Source organism: Oncorhynchus clarkii, unplaced genomic scaffold (genome assembly GCF_045791955.1).
Source record: "Oncorhynchus clarkii lewisi isolate Uvic-CL-2024 unplaced genomic scaffold, UVic_Ocla_1.0 unplaced_contig_1137_pilon_pilon, whole genome shotgun sequence".
Lineage (NCBI taxonomy): Eukaryota > Metazoa > Chordata > Actinopteri > Salmoniformes > Salmonidae > Oncorhynchus > Oncorhynchus clarkii.
Window position 1 is genome coordinate 93,766 of NW_027258049.1, and position 23,479 is coordinate 117,244.

General features: G+C 43.6%; 2 protein-coding genes and 1 pseudogene across 3 annotated transcripts; 2 read left to right on the forward strand and 1 right to left on the reverse strand.

Moving 5' to 3' along the window:
• Position 1: 1 nt before the first annotated feature.
• LOC139394637 (NACHT, LRR and PYD domains-containing protein 3-like) lies at positions 2-5,502 on the forward strand. 2 transcript variants are annotated; one of them, XM_071142740.1, is made up of 9 exons: positions 2-28; positions 577-727; positions 1,123-1,157; positions 1,279-1,312; positions 1,408-3,184; positions 3,277-3,621; positions 3,859-4,005; positions 4,312-4,358; positions 4,529-5,502. In XM_071142740.1, the coding sequence occupies exons 1-9, from the start codon at positions 14-16 to the stop codon at positions 5,074-5,076; spliced, it is 3,099 nt and encodes a 1,032-aa protein (XP_070998841.1). In that variant the 5' UTR covers positions 2-13; the 3' UTR covers positions 5,077-5,502. The 2 variants fall into 2 exon arrangements, with proteins under 2 accessions (XP_070998841.1, XP_070998840.1); XM_071142739.1 differs by having other exon boundaries at positions 9-727.
• Positions 5,503-8,788: 3,286 nt separating this feature from the next.
• LOC139394641 (pseudouridylate synthase TRUB1 pseudogene) lies at positions 8,789-10,438 on the reverse strand (annotated as a pseudogene).
• An 80-nt stretch (positions 10,439-10,518) lies between these two features.
• On the forward strand, positions 10,519-23,426 carry LOC139394642 (E3 ubiquitin-protein ligase CHIP-like). Its single transcript, XM_071142746.1, has 8 exons — positions 10,519-10,740; positions 12,941-13,140; positions 13,322-13,520; positions 14,662-14,827; positions 15,676-15,763; positions 17,855-17,911; positions 18,453-18,569; positions 20,349-23,426. Exons 2-8 carry the CDS (start codon positions 13,027-13,029, stop codon positions 20,472-20,474), a joined length of 867 nt encoding a protein of 288 aa, XP_070998847.1. The 5' UTR covers positions 10,519-10,740; positions 12,941-13,026; the 3' UTR covers positions 20,475-23,426.
• The last annotated feature ends 53 nt before the right edge of the window (positions 23,427-23,479 follow it).

Here is a 23,479-nt window from a genome sequence, read left to right on the forward strand (position 1 = left end):
CCAGACAATCTCAATGGATGACCAACAGGTAATTGAGCTTTTTTTGTGTGTTCTTTCCAGATACAGGGATTCTGAATGTTCCTAAAGATGTGTTTGGGACATAGTGTTTTTCTATCATTGTCAGTGCCATTGATGCTTTCACCATTTTGAGTAGTCAACTGGGTGGGGCTTGGTATGGGTTAGGAGGGATCACAGAATTCCATTCAGGTCAGCAGGAGGAATCAGCCAATTAATTATAATGCTGCGTCAACATTCTGTAACTGTAGGTGGCAGTAAATCACCAACCTTGTCTCTGTACCTGTTTAGACTAAACACACTGCAGCACAGTATGCAGCTACACTCTAGCACAGTAGGTGGTGGTATGATCCTATTCAGTTTATTTATGAAGTGTCACTACACTCATAGAAGTAAAGAAAACCCACAATGGCTCTGGCCTTGTTGTCACCGAAGTGGCCATTGCTGAAGATAGAAGATGAGCTGTCTAGTACATCTCTATGGTATGGGGTGACGAGGCTAATGTGTTATTGTTTCTTTCCCTACACACCCAATGTGATGGATGTGACATCTCTGTCTAAGGCCAACCACGCTGGAGGACCACTCGATGCAATGCCAAGTGGCGCTCGGTGTTCAAACACCGCAACTAATGGAAGCAACGTTAATGCACCAATGCTAACAAGGTGTTCAGTTGGAAAGGACTTGCATTTAAGTTGTATCACACATATTTATGGTGAGAGAAGGTGTCAGGACTTTTGGGGCAAAACCTGGGTGGATCACTGTTTTATAAATTGTATACATCTTTGTAAGTTGCTCTTCTATCCTAGTTTATAAATTGTATACATCTTTGTAAGTTGCTCTTCTATCCTAGTTTATAAATTGTATACATTTTTGTAAGTTGCTCTTCTATCCTAGTTTATAAATTGTATACATCTTTGTAAGTTGCTCTTCTATCCTAGTTTATAAATTGTATACATCTTTGTAAGTTGCTCTTCTATCCTAGTTTATAAATTGTATACATCTTTGTAAGTTGCTCTTCTATCCTAGTTTATAAATTGTATACATCTTTGTAAGTTGCTCTTCTATCCTAGTTTATTGCGATGTTTATGACATGTATTTTATCTCTAGGCCATGTGCCTGGAGGGGAGATGATTGACCAGCAGGTAATGAAAGGGATTTCTTATAGACAATCTTTAGAAGATTATGGACTGTTGCCAGCATTAACTCTATGTTATTGAAACACTGTATTTTAAATCTAAATGACTGTTTTGCTAATTCCTGTAGGTGCCAGTGTATGACCAGAGCAAGGAGAAACAGAGTAAGTCAAAATCAGTTGTTATCCCAGAGCAGAAAAACAGACTAATTTCACCCAAAATAACACTTTCATATTTATTTATTTTGCTCTTTTTGAAGACATCCTTCACATCAGAGACGAGATCAAAAAACGCCAGAAGATTAAGTCTGAAACCATACTAGAGGGTATTGAAACTCAAAGCACATCAGTCCTTAACAAGGTCTACACAGAGTTGTACATTGTCACCTGTGATTCTACCAGCATCAATAAGGAACACGAGGTGTGGCAGGCCGAGACGGCACACCTCAAAGACTACTCTGAGGCGTCTGTCATAAAATGCCAAGATCTCTTCAAGCCTGCCGAAGACGAAACTATCAGATGTGTGATGACAAAGGGAATCGCTGGCATTGGGAAAACTGTGGCAGCTCAGAAGCTCAACTTGGACTGGGCAAATGGAAAAGAAAACCAAGATCTAGATTTTCTATTCCTCCTATCTTTCCGGAAGCTGAATTTGAGAAAAGGCCCGTGCAGTCTGCATGAACTTCTTCAGCTCTTCTACCCTGAACTTAAAGACATAAACGTTAGGAAGGTGTATGATGAACATACGGTTTTGTTCATCCTTGACGGCCTGGATGAGAGCCAACTGCCACTAGAGTTTGATGAAATTGAAAACAGGCTGATATCTGATGTGTCTGAGTCTGCTTCACTGGACGTTTTGCTTACAAACCTCATCACTGGCCGTCTTCTCCCTGGGGCTCTCCTCTGGATAACCTCCCGTCCAGTAGCGGCCAATCAGATCCCCAGAGAGTATTGTCATCGAGTTACAGAGATCAGAGGGTTCAATGATGCTCAAAAGGACGAGTACTTCAGGAAACACATCAGAGATCCAGAGATGGCCAGCCGCATCATCTCAGACATAAAAGCAACCCGGAGCCTCTACATCATGTGCCATGTACCGGTGTTCTGCTGGATGGCAGTAACTGTGCTTCAGGATATACTGAGTAAAGACAGCAAGAGTGGGCCAAAGCCTCGATCTTTACCCACAACCCTCTCTGAAATGTACATGCATTACATTAAGATTCAAACAAGTATCAGTTTCGAGAAGCATGGACCAACACAGGGGAAACAACTTTCTTTGATGTCAACCAAAGACATCATTTTGAAATTGGGAAAGCTAGCGTATCAGAACCTGGACAGTCAAAACGTGCTCTTTACAGAACAGGACTTGACAAACTGTGGCATTAGTGTCATGGAAGCTGCTACATGCCCTGGCCTGTGTACAGAACTTGTTGAATTAGAGCATGGACTGTATCCAAAGAAAGTGTATTGTTTTGTACACTTAAGTGTTCAGGAGTTCTTTGCTGCGCTGTACACATTTCATGAATTTGAAAATGGTAGGATTGACTCAGTGAAAGCCTTAATCAAAAAGAGGAAAGGGGCCACTTTGTTAGGTTTTCTCAAAGGTGCTCTGGACAGGGCATTAGATAGTAAAACTGGACACCTGGACCTTTTCGCGCGCTTCCTTTTCGGGATCTCTCACGACTCCAGCCGGGCAATCCTTCAAGACATTCTGGGAAAAACAACCAGTGGTTCAGAATGCAACAAAAAGTTAATCGGATATATCAAGATGTTGAAAAGGAAGGACCTCTCTCCAGAGAGATGCATCAACTTGATCCACTGTCTGCTTCAGCTGAAGGACCGCACCATTCTACAGAATGACAACAACAACCAAGTCTCGCCTTCCGACACACAGCCAACTCCATTTCAGTGTTCTCTCCTGGCGTATATGTTCATTATGTCAGAAAAGCCTGAAGAGTTTGACTTCAGGAATAACAAAACTTCTGAGGAAGCTTTTCGCAGACTGACTCCTGCTTTGCTGTCTTGCACCAGAGCGTTGTAAGTATCACTCACTATTTGTGTAGCATGTTTACATCGCACAACGTACAGTATAAGTTGAATGGCAATTAAGAACTCAATTTTTTTCACAGACTCAACTTTTGTGACATCACAGCACTGGAGTGTAACACTGTAGCCTCCGTTCTTCAGTCTGAGAATTCCCACCTGACAGTCTTGGACCTGGGACACAACAACCTGGGAGATGAAGGGGTGATCCGACTCTGCTGTGGGCTGCGGAACCCCAACTGCAAGGTGGAAACCCTGAACCTCAGCCACAATCATGTGGGAGTTGGCGGTGTCATGGCAATCTGCGAAGTGCTGACTTGTCCCACCTCAAAACTCCTGAACTTGGACCTCAGCTGCAATGACCTTGGGGACCCGGGGGCAGAGTTGCTTGCTTTTGCCCTCCACAAGTGTTGCAAGCTGCAAGCACTGAGGTATGTACATCAGTACCAAATAAGATAATGACATATTTTGAAGGGGTTCACCACTGTGCTGACCACTGTGCTGACCACTGTGCTGACCACTGTGCTGACCACTGTGCTGACCACTGTGCTGACCACTGTGCTGACCTATGGATATAGATGGTTCTTCAATGTTCAATGTTTCTAGTTTTAATGGTGAAAACAAATTTGTATGCTTTCCATAATTATTTTTCCTATTCTCATTTATAGGCTATCTGGCTGTTTGATCACATTACCTGAGGATGTGTCCTCTGTCCTGGCCATAGCTTTGAGGTCAGCATGCTTCCAGATGAAAGAGCTGGATCTGAGCTACAATCCCCTCAGAACCGTTGAATTGGATTTCCCGCTTCAGCTGAAGTGAGTTAGATTGAGTAAAAATACAAACGTGACACTGAATAAAATATTAATGAGTAGAGCAGTAAAAATACAAACGTGACACTGAATAAAATATTAATGAGTAGAGCAGTAGAATTAATATTATATTAATGAGTAGAGCTAAACATTGCGAGATTAGACCTTTAACAATTAAACTATTTAATTAAACTAATTCAACCTTGTAGATATGATCCTTGTTACATCCTAGTGTTATTATACTGCATCCCCTGAGTGGTATGAGCATTTCCAGGCTTTCATTAATACCTCTTTATTTTGTGTGTTTTCCAGCATGGACCACGGAGGAGAGAGCAGGAATAAACCGGGTCTGCAGAAATGTGAGTAAATGTCCATTTATCATTCTCACCTTTATGAACACAGTGATTCACATTGATCTCTGTAGAATATTTGGCATATAGGAGGACTATGTACCAATTTATAATAGTGTCAAGTGTGACAGCAAAGCTTGTGTAGCAGGTAACTGAAACTTCTAATCTACAAATTTCAGATGCCATTGAGGTCACACTAGACCTCAGCACAGTAAACGATTTCCTGTCCCTGTCTGAGTGGAACAGGAAGGTGACCCACCAGAGGAAGAAGCAGGACTATCCCTTCACCGAAGAGAGGTTTGATAACTGCAACCAGGTGCTGTGCAAGGAGGGCCTCTGCGGGCGTCATTACCTGGAGGTTGAGTGTCTACACGACGTACATATCGGCATGGCCTACAAGAGATTAGAGAGGAAAGGAGCCGGGGAGAATGTAACGCTGGGACAGAATGCTGTTTCTTGGGCTTTGTACGCCTCAAAGGATAAGTTCCATGCCCAGCATAAAAAAATGATTCACAATTTACGGCTCCCTGAAATCAAATCAAATGAGTCCTATAGAATAGGGGTGTTTCTGGACTGGCCGGCCGGCATCCTGTCCTTCTACAACATCTCCTCGGAGTCTGACAAACTGACCCACCTGTACGCATTCCACACCACATTCACTGAGCCCCTTTATCTTGGGCTTAGACTTCAATCCCCAACATCAACCATTTCTCTCATAGTCAAGTAGCCTACAGTACATCTAAGCATTGTCTTTCAGAAAGTATATGTGCCACTGGGTGGGGAGGGAGAGGCGTTATAGAAAAGTTTGTGGCCATACTTAGGTGCTACGCTAATGTAGTATACTTGAGAACAGAATGGATCATGGGTTTGCAATACTGTTATGTTGTATCTCTACTTTATTCCTCGTTATATTTTGTGAACAAAGAATGTAAAATAATGTCCTATATACTGTATAGCCACTTCATTTTAAAAGAATGTCAAAGCTGGCTAATGATTTAACAATGGAACAAAACTTTGTCTGTGCCTTCAGAAAGTGTTCACACCCCTTGACTTTTTCCACATTTTGTTGTGTTAAAAAGTAGGATTAAACTGGATTTAATTTTAATTTTTGGTCAATGATAATAAAATAAAACTAATACCAAGGTGGTAGAAATTCAGACTATTTATTACAAATGAAAAATAAAACAGGAATATATCTTGACTATATAAGTATTCACACCACTGAGTCAATACCTGTTAACACCTTTGGCAGCAATTACAGCTGTGAGTCTTTACAGCTGTGAGTCTTTATAGCCGTGAGTCTTTATAGCCGTGAGTCTTTATAGCCGTGAGTCTTTATAGCCGTGAGTCTTTATAGCCGTGAGTCTTTATAGCCGTGAGTCTTTATAGCCGTGAGTCTTTACAGCCGTGAGTCTTTACAGCTGTGAGTCTTTCTGGGTAAGTCGAAGAGATTTACACAGCTGAATTGTACAATATTTGCCCATTATTCTTTAAATTCTTCAAGCTCTGTCAAGTTGGATGTGGATCATTTCTAGACCGCCATTTTCAAGTCTTGCCATATCTTTAAAGATGATTTAAGTCAAAACTGTTACTAGTACACTCAGGAACATTTAATGTTTTAGGTTATTGTCCTGCTGAAAGGTGAATTCGTCTCCCAGTGTCTGTTTGGAAAGCAGACTGAACCAGGTTTTTCTCTAAGAATTTGCCTGTGTTTAGCTGTATTGCATTGGTTTTCATCCTAATAAAAAATCCCTAGTCCTTGCCGATGACAAGCATACCAACATGATGCAGCCACCACACCATGCTTGAAAATATGGAGAGTGGTACTCCGTGATGTGCGGTGTTGGATTTTCCCCAAACATGGTGCTTTGTATTCAGGACAAGCAGTTCAGTTCTTTGCCACATTTTTTGCAGTATTACTTTAGTGCCTTGTTGCAAACAGGATGCATGTTTTGGACTATTTTATTTCTGTACTTCCTTTCCACTCTGTCATTTAGGTTAGTGTTGTGGAGTAACTACAATGTTGTTGATCCATCCTCAGTTCTCTCATATCAAACCATTTAAACTCTTAACTGTTTTAAAATTTCCATAGGCCTCATTGTGAAATCCCTGAGCAGTTTCCTTCCTCTCCGGCAACTGAGTTTGGAAAGACAACTGTATATTTGTAGTGACTAGGTGTATTTATAAAACATCCAAAGCCTAATAACTTCACCATGCCCAAATGGATATTCAGCTTCTGCTTTAAAAAAACAAACATTTTACACATCGACCAATCAGTGCCCTTCTTTGTGAGGCATTGAAACATCTCCCTGGTTTTTGTGGTTGAATCTGTGCTCCATTGAGGGACCTTACAGGTGACAAGCTTACCAATATGCTGTGGGATACCCGAGATGGGATAGTCATTCAAAAATCATGTTAACCACTATTATTGAACACAGAATGAGTCCATGCAACTTATTATGTGATTTGTTAAGTACATTTTTACTCCTGAACTAATTTAGGCTTGCCATAACAAAGGGGTTGAACACTTTTTGACTTGACATTTCAGCATTTCATATTTTGTTAATTTGGCAAAATGTCTAAAAACGAAATTCCACTTTGACACTATGGGGTATTGTGTGTAGGTCAGTAACACACAATCTCAATTTAATCAGGCTGTATTTAATTCAGGCTGGGGGGGGGGGGGGGAATGTAAGTTGTCCGGTGGCGATTTTATGAATTGTTCAGCAGTCTTATGGCTTGGGGGTAGAAGTATCTACAGTAGTAGTTTCTACAGTTGAAGTCGGATGTTTACATACACGTAGGTTGGAGTCATTAAAACTTGTTTTTCAACCACTCCACACATTTCTTGAGGAGAGGGCAACGAGTGGGAACATGGATGAAAATGCACTTGCTGAAATGAGACTCCTTCTCCACATGGATGTAATAAATAGCTGCATTCCGCAGGCTACAATCAACAGCCTGATCAACTCTACGCAAAGGAGATGTGTTACGCTGCAGGAGGCAAATGGTGGTCACAACAGATACTGACTGATTTTCTGATCCACTCCCTGACCTTTTCTTTAAGCTATCTGTGACCAACAGACACATATCGGTCTTCCCAGTCATGTAAAGTCCATTGATTAGAGACTAATGAATTCATTTCAATTCTCTGATTTCCTTATATGAACTGTAACTCAGTCAAATCTTTTAAATTGTTGCATTTTGCATTTAGATTTTAGTTCAGTGTATTAAGAGTCTCATTTCATTAAGAGTCTCAATTCAGCAAGTGCATTTTCGTCCATGTTCCCACTCGTTGCCGCCTCCCCTCTTCAATGGCTGTGCGAAATTGCTGGATATTGGCGGGAACTGGAACACGCTGTCATACTTGTCGATCCAGGGCATCCCAAACATGCTCAATGGGTGACATTTCTGGTGAGTATGTAAGCCATGGAAAAACTAGGACATTTTCAGCTTCCAGGAATTGTGTACAGTTAGATCCTTGCGACATGGGGCCATACATTATCATTCTGAAACATGAGGTGATGGCGGCGGATGAATGGCATGACAATGGGCCTCAGGATCTCATCACGGTATCTCTGTGCATTGACATTGCCATAGATAAAATGCAATTGTGTTCATTGTCCATAGTTTATGCCTGCCCATACCATAACCCCACCGCCACCATGGGGCACTCTGTTCACAACATTGACATAAGCAGCCTGCTCGCCCCAAACGACACCATACACACTGTGCCATCTGCCCAGTACAGTTGAAAACGGGATTCATCCATGAAGAGCACACTTCTCCAGCACACCAGTTGCAATCGAAGGTGAGCATTTGCCCACTGAAGTCGGTCACGACGTCAAACTAGTCAGGTCATGACCCTGGTGAGGAAGACAAGCACGCAGATGAGCTTCCCTGAGACGGTTTCTGACAGTTTGTGCAAAAATTCTTCAGTTGTGCAAACCCAGTTTCATTAGCTGTCCGGGTGGCTGGTCTCAGATGATTCCTCAGGGGAAGAAGCCGGATGTGGTGTTCCTTGTCTGACGTGGTTAGAAGTGGTCTGCGGTTGTGAGGCCGGTTGGACAGACTGCCAAATTCTCTAAATCGACATTGGAAGCAGCTTATGGTAGAGAAATGAACATTATATTCTCTGGTGGACAGCTCTGGTGGACATTCCTACAGTCAGCATGTCAATTGCACACTCCCTCAAAACTTAAGCTGTGGCATTGTGTTGTGACAAAACTGCACATTTTAGTGGCCTTTTAGTGTCCCCAGCACAAGGTGCACCTGTGTAATGACAATGCAGTTTAATCAGCTTCTTGATATGCCACACCTGTCAGGTGGATGGATTATCGTGGCAAAGGAGAAATGCTGACTAACAGGGATGTAAACAAAGTGTGCACAAAATTGGAATGAAATAAGCTTTTTGTGCATATGGAAAATGTCTCTTATTTCAGCTCATGAAACATGGGACAAGGACTTTGTTTTTATTTTTGTTCAGTGTAGTCTCCTCAAATAATGACCTAAATACAAGAAACACCATCTCTGTGTTTACAACAAAACATCTGCAAAAAAAATTAACAAAAATATGTGGAGACTTTTTGTTGTTTATTAATTCTGGCATGCACTGCTGTCAATTACAAAGGAATGGGAGTTACATTTCAAGTTGCTTCCATGTCTTATCTTGTGCCAACACTAGATGGTGTAGAGATCTTTGATTGGAACAGTATTCAAAACAAAACCTCAAAATGCATGACAAAATAAGACAGTACAATTCATGAAAATAAAACTAACATTTAAAAATGCAAAATTAATTAATCTATAAACAAAACAAAAAACATTAAATTGTCTGTCAATTCCAATGACGATATCATATTCTAGTAATACATACAACAACAAAAATGATGCATGTAACAGTGCAGGGACGGTTCAACTGGCTTCCGCCAAAGAATCGACCGGCATGAGGAATATGTTGGAAATTCCAACCAGCCATGCTTGCACCAAACCAATGCTTTAACATGCATGAGAGGGAGTGAACAAGTGCACACCTCCGGGAACCAAAACGCCGCCTTAAGCTCTCATATAGAGGGGACATTGTGACTTTGTGGGGGGGGTTATAACTCCCCCTTTTCATCTTTGCCATTCTTATCCCCCTTCACCTGGGCGTTCAGGGCCCGTTTAACCCCCAGGTTTGGGCTTGGTTTTGTGCCATCCTCCTTGGTGACCTCTGACCCGCGACAGGGCTGCATGGACTGAACGATGTGTTGTAGTGTCCAGTGTTCCTCCTGCAGCGTGTGGTCGTCAAGGGTAAACTGACCCTGTTTGGTCCGGATCAGCTTCCTCACGTGGGCACACGACGAGAGCGCTTTTCCCAGGTCGTCCACCAAGCTTCTGATATAAAATCCACCACCGCATTCAACATCAAGAGTGAAGAGGGGGGGGGTGAAGTCCTGCAGCGACAGGTTATACACTGTGACCGGCCGTGCAGGTTTGGCTTCCACCTCGTGGCCTTGCTTCAGCAGGACAGAAAGACGCTTGCCATCCTTCTTCAGTGCAGAGTACAGTGGAGGAACCTGCATGATGTCCCCAGTGAACTGCTTCAACTTCTCCTCAAAGGCTTCCCTGGTAATGTGATCATAGAGCTTCTCATGAACCACCTTGCCTGTGGCGTCAAGGGTGTCTGTTGCTTTCCCCAACTCTCCAACAGCCAGGTATTTCTTTGAACCAGCAAGCATAGTACTAAGCATCTTTGTTCCATTTCCAATCCCAACAACGAGCACACCAGAGGCTGCGCTGTCCAGAGTTCCGCCATGCCCCATTTTCAGAGCTTGCTTCTTCCTTTTTCTGGGATTAGGATCTTTCACACCGGCCTCTTTGAGGAGTGTCTCTTTTAATGAGTTTAAAACATCAGCAGACGTAGGTCCTTCCTTTTTATAAATGGCAAAAAGTCCATTTAAAGATTGTAGTTTTGATAAAGAATGTTTAGGCACAGCTACGCCAGTTACTGAACCAGCCATGCTTGCTTTCCAAAACAATGAGGCGCGACTTGATGACGTAAGTTTAACTGAAAACACTTCCGTTTACAAATGCGTCATCATCGATGACTACCAGAAATGTATCAAAACATTAGCTAGTTAGCTGGTTACGCACTAGCGTGTCCTCCCACCTAAAATAATACTACAGACTACTCTGTCAAATAATATACATTGATTATACACATGTTTGGATACCTGTGCTTTTCGTTATAGTTAGGCAGTTCGCTAGCTAGCTAACGTTATATTCCAAAAATATTCAATTGTCTGCGTTGGAAGAGGTAGACAGACGAGCTGTGTGGGAGGAGGCCATAACCAGGACGAGAGCGAAGTCGGAGAGGCCGCTTGTTACCTGAGGGGAGGGCATCGAAACGGTAACAGACTAGCTAGCGTTATACTTGCAGCTATTTGGAAGCTTGCCAGTTAGCCAGAGTTGACTATTTTTCCTGTATCTTTACTTCAGTGCAACTGTCAAATCAAACGATGTAGCAAGCTAGCCCCTGTTGTTTTATCCAAACATTGTGCTAGTTAACTACAAATTAGCTACAGTCACTGTTTGTAGTAGTAGACCGGCAACACCCCTCAATCACTGTTTACAGTAGAGTAGACCGGCAACACCCCTCAATCACTGTTTAAAGTAGAGTAGACTGGCAACACCCCTCAATCACTGTTTACAGTAGAGTAGACCGGCAACACCCCTCAATCACTGTTTACAGTAGAGTAGACCGGCAACACCCCTCAATCACTGTTTACAGTAGAGTAGACCGGCAACACCCCTCAATCACTGTTTACAGTAGAGTAGACCGGCAACACACCTCAATCACTTTTTGTACTAGTAGACTGGCAACACCCCTGAATGACTACACCCCTAAATGACTACAGACCCGTAGCACTCACGTCCATAGCCATCAAGTGCTTTGAAAGGCTGGTAATGGCTCACATCAACACCATTATCACCATTATCCCAGAAACCCTAGACCCACTCCAATTTGCATACCGCCCAAACAGATCCACAGATGATGCAATCTCTATTGCACTCCACACTGTCCTTTCCCACCTGGACAAAAGGAACAACTATGTGAGAATGCTGTTCATTGACTACAGCTCAGTGTTCAACACCATAGTTCCCTCAAAGCTCATCATTAAGCTAAGGAATCTGAGACTAAACACCTCCCTCTGCAACTGGATCATGGACTTCCTGACGGGCCGCCCCCCAGGCGGTGAGGGTAGGTAGCAACACATCTGCCACGCTGCAGCTGCCCAGGGGTGCGTGCTCAGTCCCCTCCTGTACTCCCTGATCACCCACGACTGCATGGCCAGGCACGACTCCAACACCATCCTTAAGTTTGCTGATGACAAGAGTGGTAGGCCTGATCACCGACAACGACAAGACAGCCTATAGGGAGGAGGTCAGAGACCTGGCCGGGTGGTGCCAGAATAACAACCTATCCCTCAACGTAGCCAAGACTAAGGAGATGATTGTGGACTACAGGAAAAGGAGCACTGAGCACGTCCCCATTCTCATCGACGGGGCTGTAGTGGAGCAGGTTGAGAGCTTCAAGTTCCTTGGTGTCCACATCAACAACAAACTAGAATGGTCCAAACACTCCAAGACAGTTGTGAAGACAGTACGACAAAGCCTATTCCCCCTCAGGAAACTGAAAAGATTTGGCATGGGTCCTGAGATCCTCAAAAGGTTCTACAGCTGCAACATCGAGAACATCCTGACCGGTTGCATCACTGCCTGGTATGGCAATTGCTCGGCCTCCGACCGCAAGGCACTACAGAGGGTAGTGCATACGGCCCAGTGCATCACTGGGGCAAAGCTGCCTGCCATCCAGGACCTCTACACCAGGCGGTGTCAGAGGAAGGCCCTAAAAATTGTCAAAGACCCCAGCCACCCCAGTCATAGACTGTTCTCTCTACTACCGCATGGCAAGCGGTACCGGAGTGCCAAGTCTAGGACAAAAAGGCTTCTCAACAGATTTTACCCCCAAGCCATAAAACTCCTAAACAGGTAACCAAATGGTTACCCGGACTATTTGCATCGTGTGCCCCCCCGCAACTCCTCTTTTACGCTGCTGCTACTCTCTGTTGATCATATGTGCATAGTCACTTTAACTATACAGTACGTTCATGTACATACTACCTCAATTGGCCCGACCAACCAGTGCTCTCGCTCATTGGCTAACCGGGCTATCTGCATTGTGTCCCACCACCCGCCAACCCCTCTTTTTACGCTACTGCTACTCATCATATATGCATAGTCACTTTAACCATACCTACATGTACATACTACCTCAATCAGCCTGACTAACTGGTGTCTATATTTCTTTATTTACCTACACACACACACACCTTTTTTTCACACTATTGGTTAGAGCCTATAAGTAAGCATTTCGCTGTAAGGTCTACCTACACCTGTTGTATTCGGCACATGTGACAAATAAACTTTGATTTGATTTGATCACTATTTATAGTAGTAGACCAGCAACACCCCTCAAATGAAACTCCTCCATCTGCTTCCCTCACCCATACTATTGATGTCTTGGAACTTGTGCATTCTCCCCCTAGCCAGCCGCAGCCCGGCCTGAGACACGGGTAGCAGGATAGGGAAGCAGAGCGGAGAGGCCGCCGCCACAGCGGGGCCGGCGGACAAAATGGCGGGCAGCCCTGAGAAGAGTGTCTCAGCGCAGGAGTGGAAGGAGCAGGGCAACCGCCTCTTCCTCAGCCGCAAGTACCAGGAGTCGGCCGCCTGCTACAGCAAAGCCATCGTAAGGACAAGGCCTCGGGAGAAGGGGAGAGAGTGTGGAGTGTGTGTGGGTGGAACTGAGGTAGTGTCCCAAATTGTAACTTTGCGAAGAGTGTGTGCGTGTGCAAGCGTGGCATACTTAGGAATGGGATAAGGGTGTGAGGAAGGGGGATATAAATAGTGAATCATGTGTTTGTCCCCAGAAGCGAAACCCCTCAGTGTCTGTGTACTACACCAACCGGGCACTGTGCCACGTGAAGCTGCAGCAACACGACAAGGCCCTGGCCGACTGCAAGCAGGCGCTGGAGCTGGACCCCCAGTCAGTCAAGGCCCTCTTCTTCCTGGGTCAGTGTCACCTGGAGATGGAGAATTACGACGAAGCCATCGGCAACCTGCAGAGAGGTGGGCTGGGGACCAAGATGGCAATCAAGGGTCCAGACACAGAGGGTGCATCTCACTAGTCGAAATAGGCCTCCTATCCCGTAGTCCCCCTGTCCCATAGGCCTCATGTCTTCTCTCCTTCATCTGTACTCATTTTAAAGAACTGGACAAGTGTCAAAAGAAATTCCCAATATACATCTACCAGGTAGTGTTAACCAGTCTTTGGATTTCAGATCGGTGTAGATTAAGGAGAGGAAATTAAGAGGTAGCTACTAGACTATTGAGATGAGGAGAGGAAGCTACTAGACTGTTGAGACGAGGAGAGGAAGCTACTAGACTATTGAGATGAGGAGAGGAAGCTACTAGACTGTTGAGACGAGGAGAGGAAGCTACTAGACTATTGAGATGAGGAGAGGAAGCTACTAGACTATTGAGATGAGGAGAGGAAGCTACTAGACTATTGAGATGAGGAGAGGAAGCTACTAGACTATTGAGATGAGGAGAGGAAGCTACTAGACTATTGAGATGAGGAGAGGAAGCTACTAGACTATTGAGATGGGAAGAGGAAGCTACTAGACTATTGAGATGAGAGGAAGCTACTAGACTATTAAGATGAGGAAGCTACTAGACTATTAAGATGAGGAAGCTACTAGAATATTGAGATGAGAGGAAGCTACTAGACTATTGAGATGAGAGGAAGCTACTAGACTATTGAGATGAGAGGAAGCTACTAGACTATTGAGATGAGAGGACGCTACTAGACTATTAAGATGAGGAGAGGAAGCTACTAGACTATTAAGATGAGGAAGCTACTAGACTATTGAGATGAGAGGAAGCTACTAGACTATTAAAATGAGATGAGGAGAGGAAGCTACTAGACTAGACTATTGAGGTGAGGAGAGGAAGCTACAAGACTATTGAGGTGAGGAGAGGAAGCTACAAGACTATTGAGGAGAGGAGAGGAAGAATATCAAGATGCACCCATCCCGGACACACTCCCATTCGGGAGTCTAGATACACACATCAAAATATATTTATAAGTTACTTGCCTAAGTCCTAATAAAAAAGTATTGACAGGACATTGGATTAAGTCAGCTCATTTATAATGCAAAGCTTAATTTTCACCATTAATAATAATAGTTGTCCTTCATTTGGCCCTCAGCATATAACCTGGCGAAAGAGCAACGGTTGAACTTTGGTGACGACATTCCCAGTGCCCTCCGGATAGCCAAGAAGAAGCGCTGGAACAGCATCGAGGAGAAGCGCATTAACCAGGAGAACGAGCTGCATGCCTATCTCACCAAACTCATCCTGGCAGAGAAGGAGAGGTGAGAGATTCTTTGATTCTGTGCTCACCTATAGTTTGTTTCCGGCTGTGTGTTCTATATATGTTGTGTATCAGTGGACGGCTCATAGCAGTGGCTGGAGTGGAGTCTAGTGGCTGGAATGGAGTCTAATGGAATGGTATCCAGCATGTTTGATGCCATTCCAATCACACCGTTCCAGCTATTATTATGACCCGTCCTCCCCTCAGCAGCCTCCACTGTTGTGTGTGTATATATAATGTGTGAGCTAAGGTTCTCCTCTTGTAGGACAATAGAGACTCATCTGAATCTGTTCCAGCCACATGATGGGAACACTGTAGGGTTTGGGAGGGGGATTTACAGAGCATGAATTGACTTTGTGAATCAGAGAATAGCCATTTTGATTTAGTTTGATTTAGTTTTTCCACAACACTCAAGTTGAAATGAAACAACCATAAACGTGTTGTTTAACAATCAATTGCCATTAGTCAGTGGGAAACCACTGCATTCTCCCAGCCTTGTTGGTAGAACGTCTCTAACAGTAGGGGGCATTAATATAATCATAATATATGCCATTTGGCAGACCCTTTCAACCAAAGCAGTCATGCAGGCATATACTTTTCATGCCCGGTGGTCCCGGGAATCAAACCCACTATCCTGATGTTGCAAGCACCATGCTCTAGATTACTGTTAATTAACTGTGTGCTTGGCGTCACTCTGTAAAAAAAATCACCAACTGTGGTTGGTGTGTAAAACCAGTTAGTCCATCCATTTATAGGCCTACAATCCATACTATCCATTTATATTGCAGTAAGTTAAGCCTTGGTTGGCTGAAGTGGTTGGTTGGCTGATGACTTTGGTCCTATCCTCAGGGAACTGGATGACAGCAGAGAGGAACAAGACGCCAAGTCGGAGGAATGCAGAAGCCGACACGACCTCACTAAGTTCCCCTCCAAACACGTGAGTCCTAAACCAAGTGTACGAACATCCAGCTAACGTCCAAAGACGCAGGGTATAAACAAATAACAATGGGAAAATAAGCACTTACCCACATTCTGTTTAGAATGCTCTCGTAGCCTAGGTTACGAGAAATGGTTAAACAACTAAAGGGTTTTCATTGGCTAAACCAAAGACATGTTAACACAACCTTACTAATCAAGATCTGTTTTTTTCCCCTCATAAGGATATGCAATAGAACAGGGGTGTTATGCTCCCAAAAACTCTGAGTGGGCATAAAGTATGTGAGGATGGCAGGGGGTGGTCTGGAGGGGGGTTTAGGAGAATTTAGCAGTTGTGCTTAATTCTATGTCAAATGATGTTTTTTTGCAAAGATAAGAATAACTCTTGAGCTGCCTGTATCCTCCTGACTAGTGGTAAAATAAAATATATACATATGCTAGACTAGACTATTGAGATGAGAGGAAGCTACTAGACTATTGAGATGAGAGGAAGCTACTAGACTATTGAGATGAGAGGAAGCTACTAGACTATTGAGATGAGAGGAAGCTACTAGACTATTGAGATGAGAGGAAGCTACTAGACTATTGAGATGAGAGGAAGCTACTAGACTATTGAGATGAGAGGAAGCTACTAGACTATTGAGATGAGAGGAAGCTACTAGACTATTGAGATGAGAGGAAGCTACTAGACTATTGAGATGAGAGGAAGCTACTAGACTATTGAGATGAGAGGAAGCTACTAGACTATTGAGATGAGAGGAAGCTACTAGACTATTGAGATGAGAGGAAGCTACTAGACTATTGAGATGAGAGGAAGCTACTAGACTATTGAGATGAGAGGAAGCTACTAGACTATTGAGATGAGAGGAAGCTACTAGACTATTGAGATGAGAGGAAGCTACTAGACTATTGAGATGAGAGGAAGCTACTAGACTATTGAGATGAGAGGAAGCTACTAGACTATTGAGATGAGAGGAAGCTACTAGACTATTGAGATGAGAGGAAGCTACTAGACTATTGAGATGAGAGGAAGCTACTAGACTATTGAGATGAGAGGAAGCTACTAGACTATTGAGATGAGAGGAAGCTACTAGACTATTGAGATGAGAGGAAGCTACTAGACTATTGAGATGAGAGGAAGCTACTAGACTATTGAGATGAGAGGAAGCTACTAGACTATTGAGATGAGAGGAAGCTACTAGACTATTGAGATGAGAGGAAGCTACTAGACTATTGAGATGAGAGGAAGCTACTAGACTATTGAGATGAGAGGAAGCTACTAGACTATTGAGATGAGAGGAAGCTACTAGACTATTGAGATGAGAGGAAGCTACTAGACTATTGAGATGAGAGGAAGCTACTAGACTATTGAGATGAGAGGAAGCTACTAGACTATTGAGATGAGAGGAAGCTACTAGACTATTGAGATGAGAGGAAGCTACTAGACTATTGAGATGAGAGGAAGCTACTAGACTATTGAGATGAGAGGAAGCTACTAGACTATTGAGATGAGAGGAAGCTACTAGACTATTGAGATGAGAGGAAGCTACTAGACTATTAAAATGAGATGAGGAGAGGAATACACCAATCTGAGTAAAAGATTGAGAGGAAGGTGAGTGTTATTCAGTACATTTAGTAATTGCTTGCTTTTCTAGTCTACCAACCTTACCAGCAGACAAGCCAGCCTGATAGTTAGACAAGCTACTCTAACTTAAATGATAGGTAGCGAGTTATGAGATAGGTGGCTAGTAGTGTGTCTATATATAAAAAAATATATATATTTTTTACAGGACAAATCTGAGTAGGCACGTGCCCCTGTGTCCCCTATGGGCACGTGCCCCTGTGTCCCCTATGGGCACGTGCCCCTGTGTCCCCTATGGGCACGTGCCCCTGTGTCCCCTATGGGCATGATGCCTCTGCAACAGAACATGTTTTAAACCTGTTTAAATCGGGTTTGGTCTTACTCTAGCTTATTGCATGTATGTGTGTCTTTCGGAGGAGTTGGGATAAAGGGGAAGTAAGATTTTGGTTGGACCTTGTGTACAATTGATGAATAAAGGGATGTTAATTTAGGTGTCACATTTCTCTACAGGACAAGCACCTGTCAGACATGGAGGAGCTCTTCTCTCAGCTGGATGAGAAGAGGAAGGTGAGTGTTCTACTGCCTCCTGCTGGATACAGGATCAGGGGGAGAATCTCTTGTTGCATTTCCTTGATTCTTCCTCTCCCCTTTCCTCGCCTCTGTCTGAACACCCATTGGATGAGAAGGTCAGAGGTCCCTCCCCTCTAACCTTCCCATCGAATGGTTTTTGAGAAGGAGGCGAGTAATAGGGAGATCTAAATACAAGTTTCATCTTGTCTTCTGATTGGCTGGGTGAAAATGATTCCAAATTGCTTCCACCTGTCCAATCCTCTCAGATCTAGAGGAGCGGCTAGTCTGCTGTGGAGTAGGGGTTAGGGGTTTGGAACTCATCACTAGCCCATACATAATCAATGGTTTGTGTTTGATGGCTATCACTCTGGCCATACTAGAAACAACTCTCTATTCCTAAACCCTTAAACAATCTGAACCCAAACCCTTCATTAATAACAAATACCAGGTCCGAATGTACAAGACACTAAAATATGTAACTACAGTATACATCTGTTCTAACATGGCTATTTAGTGATAACCGCTGTTTGTTTAACAGAAGAGGGAGATCCCAGACTACCTGTGTGGAAAGATCAGCTTTGAGTTGATGAGGGAGCCCTGCATTACACCCAGTGGGATCACTTACGACCGCAAAGACATCGAGGAGCACCTACAGGTAAGAATTAGTCTCATCAAACCTGACCTCATCAAACCTGACCTCATCAAACCTGACCTCATCAAACCTGACCCTAGGCAACAGCAGTGACTGGGTCAGGTTTGAAAGATGGGCTCTTACGGCATACTTGATAAGGTGGAGAAAAAAATTCTGGGGTGGGTCATCTTCAGACAGACAACTCTCCCAGCAAATCACGAGGCAGACATGCCAAAACGTCATGATTTGAAACCAAAATTTGAAGGCAAAACCTTTGCAATGGTTTTAGTGGAGGTAGTTGATGCAAACTAGACACTTGCGAAATGCACTCATTAAAAATAACCTCAGTGATTGCCATCTTGCTAGCTACTATTTAGTATTGTATTCAAGCGGATAAAGTAGTGATCAGGTATTGATGTAGGCAGTGAGGTAGTTATTCTATGCCAAACTGACGTTCTGTTACGTACAGACATGTTAAACTGGAACAACCTGGATGTTGCCTCCCACAACCCATGTAAAAGAATAGTTACACATCATTTTTGCTGTAGTATTATTAAGTATTAAGCAGGGGTGAATGTAAGGCGGTATGGTCCGGTACGGTGTCCCTGCAAAGTATATAGTGGGGGTATGTTGTTCCGGTAAAACATGACCCTATCTCAACAATAATTAAAACAAGTCAAGAACTGTATGCTATTACACCACTATCATTACAGCATGTCAGAGACATGAGACATGAAAATGGCTCCCAAAATGCAATGTGGTTGGACGAAAACACAGACATTTTGCCAAAGTAGAGATGAGTGGCCGACACCGAGACACGCGCGGTCAGCAGTGGACACATACATTCTGTCCTAATGACAAAGAGAGAATGTCATCAGACTTTCTGAGGCTTTATGTCACAGATGCTTCTTTCCATTCACCACTGTTTGGAGGCTGGAACTGAAATATACTGTGAGTGGATGAACGCAGGCTGGAACTGAAATATACTGTGAGTGGATGAATGCAGGCTGGAACTGAAATATACTGTGAGTGGATGAACGCAGGCTGGTAGCCTATTAGTAAAGCAGCCTTTTTCAAGTGATGGCTTGGCAATCAGATGAAAACATCATAACTGTTTGTGTTTATGCCACAATAAAAGGTCATACATGTTAAATGACACATCTTTACGACTAGGCCAACAGAGATGCTATTGAATTAATAGGGATTCAAATCAAATCACATTTGTCACATCCACCAAAACAACAGATGTAGACCTTACAGTGAAATGCTTACTTACAAGGCCTTAACAAACAATGCAGTTCTAAGAAAATACCACACAAAAAAGTAAGAGATAAGAATAACAAATAATTGAAGAGCAGCAGTAAATAAGAATTTTTTATTTTGTTTATTTTTTGTTTCACCTTTATTTAACCAGGTAGGCTAGTTGAGAACATATTCTCATTTACAACTGTGACCTGGCCAAGATAAAGCATAGCAGTGTAAACAGACAACAACACAGAGTTACACATGGAATAGTGGGGCTATATACAGGGGGTACCGGTACAGAGTCAATGTGCGGGGGCACCGGTGTCGAGGTAATTGAGGTAATATGTACATGTAGGTAGTTATTAAAGTGACGATGCATAGATGGTAACAGAGTAGCAGCAGCGTAGAAGACGAGAGGGGTGTAATTCTCTGATCAGGCTCATACATTCTGTTGGTCAGGTTCTGTACCAGGAAGAAATGAAATGTACTTTCAGCCCTGCTATTAAGGGTGTTATGTCTCCCATAGGATCCTAACTGTCTTTGTTCTTATGTTTGCAGCGAGTGGGCCATTTTGACCCGGTGACACGCAGCCCTCTGACTCAAGACCAGCTGATTCCTAATCTGGCCATGAAAGAGGTCATCGATGCTTTCATCATGGAGAATGGATGGGTGGAGGACTACTGAAGGAGGGAGGGAGAGAGGGAAAGGGGTAGTTGGAATCATTCCAAAAGAAGAACCAGACATAAAAAGACGACAACAAACCAAACAAGTATGATCTGCACTTTAAAGCTGAGGCCACACCACAGACTGACATACCTTCACTAGGACTGAGACCACACCACAGACTTACATACCTTCACTAGGACTGAGACCACACCACAGACTGACATACCTTCACTAGGACTGAGACTACACCACAGACTGACATACCTTCACTAGGACTGAGACTACACCACAGACTGACATACCTTCACTAGGACTGAGACTACACCACAGACTGACATACCTTCACTAGGACTGAGACTACACCACAGACTGACATACCTTCACCAGGACTGAGACTACACCACAGACTGACGTACCTTCACCAGGACTGAGACTACACCACAGACTGACATACCTTCACCAGGACTGAGACTACACCACAGACTGACATACCTTCACTAGGACTGAGACTACACCACAGACTGACATACCTTCACTAGGACTGAGACTACACCACAGACTGACATACCTTCACTAGGACTGAGACTACACCACAGACTGACATACCTTCACTAGGACTGAGACTACACCACAGACTGACATACCTTCACTAGGACTGAGACTACACCACAGACTGACATACCTTCACTAGGACTGAGACTACACCACAGACTGACATACCTTCACTAGGACTGAGACTACACCACAGACTGACATACCTTCACTAGGACTGAGACTACACCACAGACTGACATACCTTCACTAGGACTGAGACTACATCACAGACTGACATACCTTCACTAGGACTGAGACTACACCACAGACTGACATACCTTCACTAGGACTGAGACTACACCACAGACTGACATACCTTCACTAGGACTGAGACTACACCACAGACTGACATACCTTCACTAGGACTGAGACTACACCACAGACTGACATACCTTCACTAGGACTGAGACTACACCACAGACTGACATACCTTCACTAGGACTGAGACTACACCACAGACTGACATACCTTCACTAGGACTGAGACTACACCACAGACTGACATACCTTCACTAGGACTGAGACTACACCACAGACTGACATACCTTCACTAGGACTGAGGCCACACCACAGACTGACATACCTTCACTAGGACTGAGACTACACCACAGACTTACATACCTTCACTAGGACTGAGACTACACCACAGACTGACATACCTTCACTAGGACTGAGACTACACCACAGACTGACATACCTTCACTAGGACTGAGACTACACCACAGACTGACATACCTTCACTAGGACTGAGACTACACCACAGACTGATACTAGGACTGCCATTAAATCTCATGTTGATCTAAACAATCTCTTTCTGTTTCCATCCTTGTCCCCCCATTTATTTTATTGTGTGTCTCAGCTGCTCATACTAGTCAGACCCAACAATCAGGACACGCTAGCAAACATTGCACCGAATCAGAGCACATCATCCAACAACAGGACCCAATCAGAATATAGTACCCAACACCTTTGGCCAATCTCTTGAACGTTACTCTCAGAACAACCAATCATATTGCAGACTCCTAAACCCAATCACATCCTAGACCTCGAGTCTACAAGTGCAGCGATTGACCAATCAGGGCTAAATGTACTCTACTTGTGGTGATGCTCCACAACTTGTCTTCTATTTTAAAATCTCCTTTTCTACGGGGAAGAGGACTGTCTGAGGCACCGCCATGTTTTTGCCACTCTCCATTGTAGTCCTCTTGAGTGGCTTGTAGATGGTCCAATGTAGTGCTCTTGAGTGATGGGCCAATTTTAAACCCAACCTGATCTCTTACCACCACAATGCAGCACTTCTCTATATCCTCTTGGAGGGCTGAAAAGACTGTATAAGCAGTTGTATAATATAGAGAGAAACCCAAGCCCTCATCTTCAGTGTTTTGCAGTGTGCAGGGAAGCACTATGTGTAATCAATATGATGGAAGGGTCCGGGAAGAGCATTCAAGGCTTTGTGCAAAGGGTTGTTTTTTGACCAAGGACGTCTCTAATTTTGGCGAGCTGAGTTTCCACCATTTTGTTGCCTCTCATCTGGCTCATACAGAGCTGAGCGTTAATGAATGGGGAAGTGCGTAGCAGTAGGGGTCAGGGTTGGGGTCAATTCTATTTCAATTCCAGTCAATTAATTAAACACTATTCCAAATTTTCTTTAAAAAGATTGCTTTAAAATTGTGTGAGTCACAGGTGTGTTTGACGGCTGTGTTTAATTGTAATGTGTTTTCTCTGGTTTTACATGTCGCTGAATGTTTGCAGGTGGTGTCCTGTCTGTGCCTCAAGTGGAGTTTGAAGTAGAATATGGAAGTCAGTCATCTGATTGGCTTTGAGAAGGGCTGTCTTCTCCTCAGTATAACTTACTGCTCGGGGTCTCTCTTGTTTTAATGATTCCATGCTTAGAGCCTTAGTCCAATGGCTGGGGTCGATTACATTTTTCAAGTGTCGATTTTAGAATGCAAATTCATTAAATTAAAATATCCTGATTTAAAAAAGTCATTTTCAATTCGACCCCTCAACCCTGCTGCAAACAGATCGTTTCCTCTTCTCATTTCAGAAATCATATGACCCTGTTTGACTTACCAACTGAAAAGGATTGAATGTGAAATGAACCTGTATATTCCTACCCTCTGCTGGTTATGAGGATGCACAGTTATGTTGTGTTAGTCAGTCGTGAGTATCAATATTATGTGTACATGTAGGGGTGTGTTTATGTGGGATAGGGGTGTGGACATACTCCTCTCCCCCTAGGCCCCGATTCCTCCTAAGAGGGGGGTGGGAACTTGGGTACAGTCCAGTTTCTCTGGAGCCTCATTGGGACTGTGAATGTTCTTTATTTCACTGTTGTGCTGTTGTCTACAAGTGTTCCAATAAAGGCTACAACTTAGAGGCTGCAGTGTTTACATTGATAATCAAGATACAAATGTCCATCTTATTTTC

Coding starts and splice junctions, on each gene's coding strand:
- LOC139394637 (XM_071142739.1), top strand. CDS start 424: ATGGCTCTGGCCTTGTTGTCACCGAAGTGGCCATTGCTGAAGATAGAA. Junction 1,313..1,407: donor CCAGAGCAAGGAGAAACAGA/GTAAGTCAAAAT, acceptor CTCTTTTTGAAG/ACATCCTTCACATCAGAGAC. Junction 4,359..4,528: donor TAAACCGGGTCTGCAGAAAT/GTGAGTAAATGT, acceptor TACAAATTTCAG/ATGCCATTGAGGTCACACTA.
- LOC139394642 (XM_071142746.1), top strand. CDS start 13,027: ATGGCGGGCAGCCCTGAGAAGAGTGTCTCAGCGCAGGAGTGGAAGGAG. Junction 13,521..14,661: donor CATCGGCAACCTGCAGAGAG/GTGGGCTGGGGA, acceptor TTTGGCCCTCAG/CATATAACCTGGCGAAAGAG. Junction 15,764..17,854: donor CTAAGTTCCCCTCCAAACAC/GTGAGTCCTAAA, acceptor ATTTCTCTACAG/GACAAGCACCTGTCAGACAT.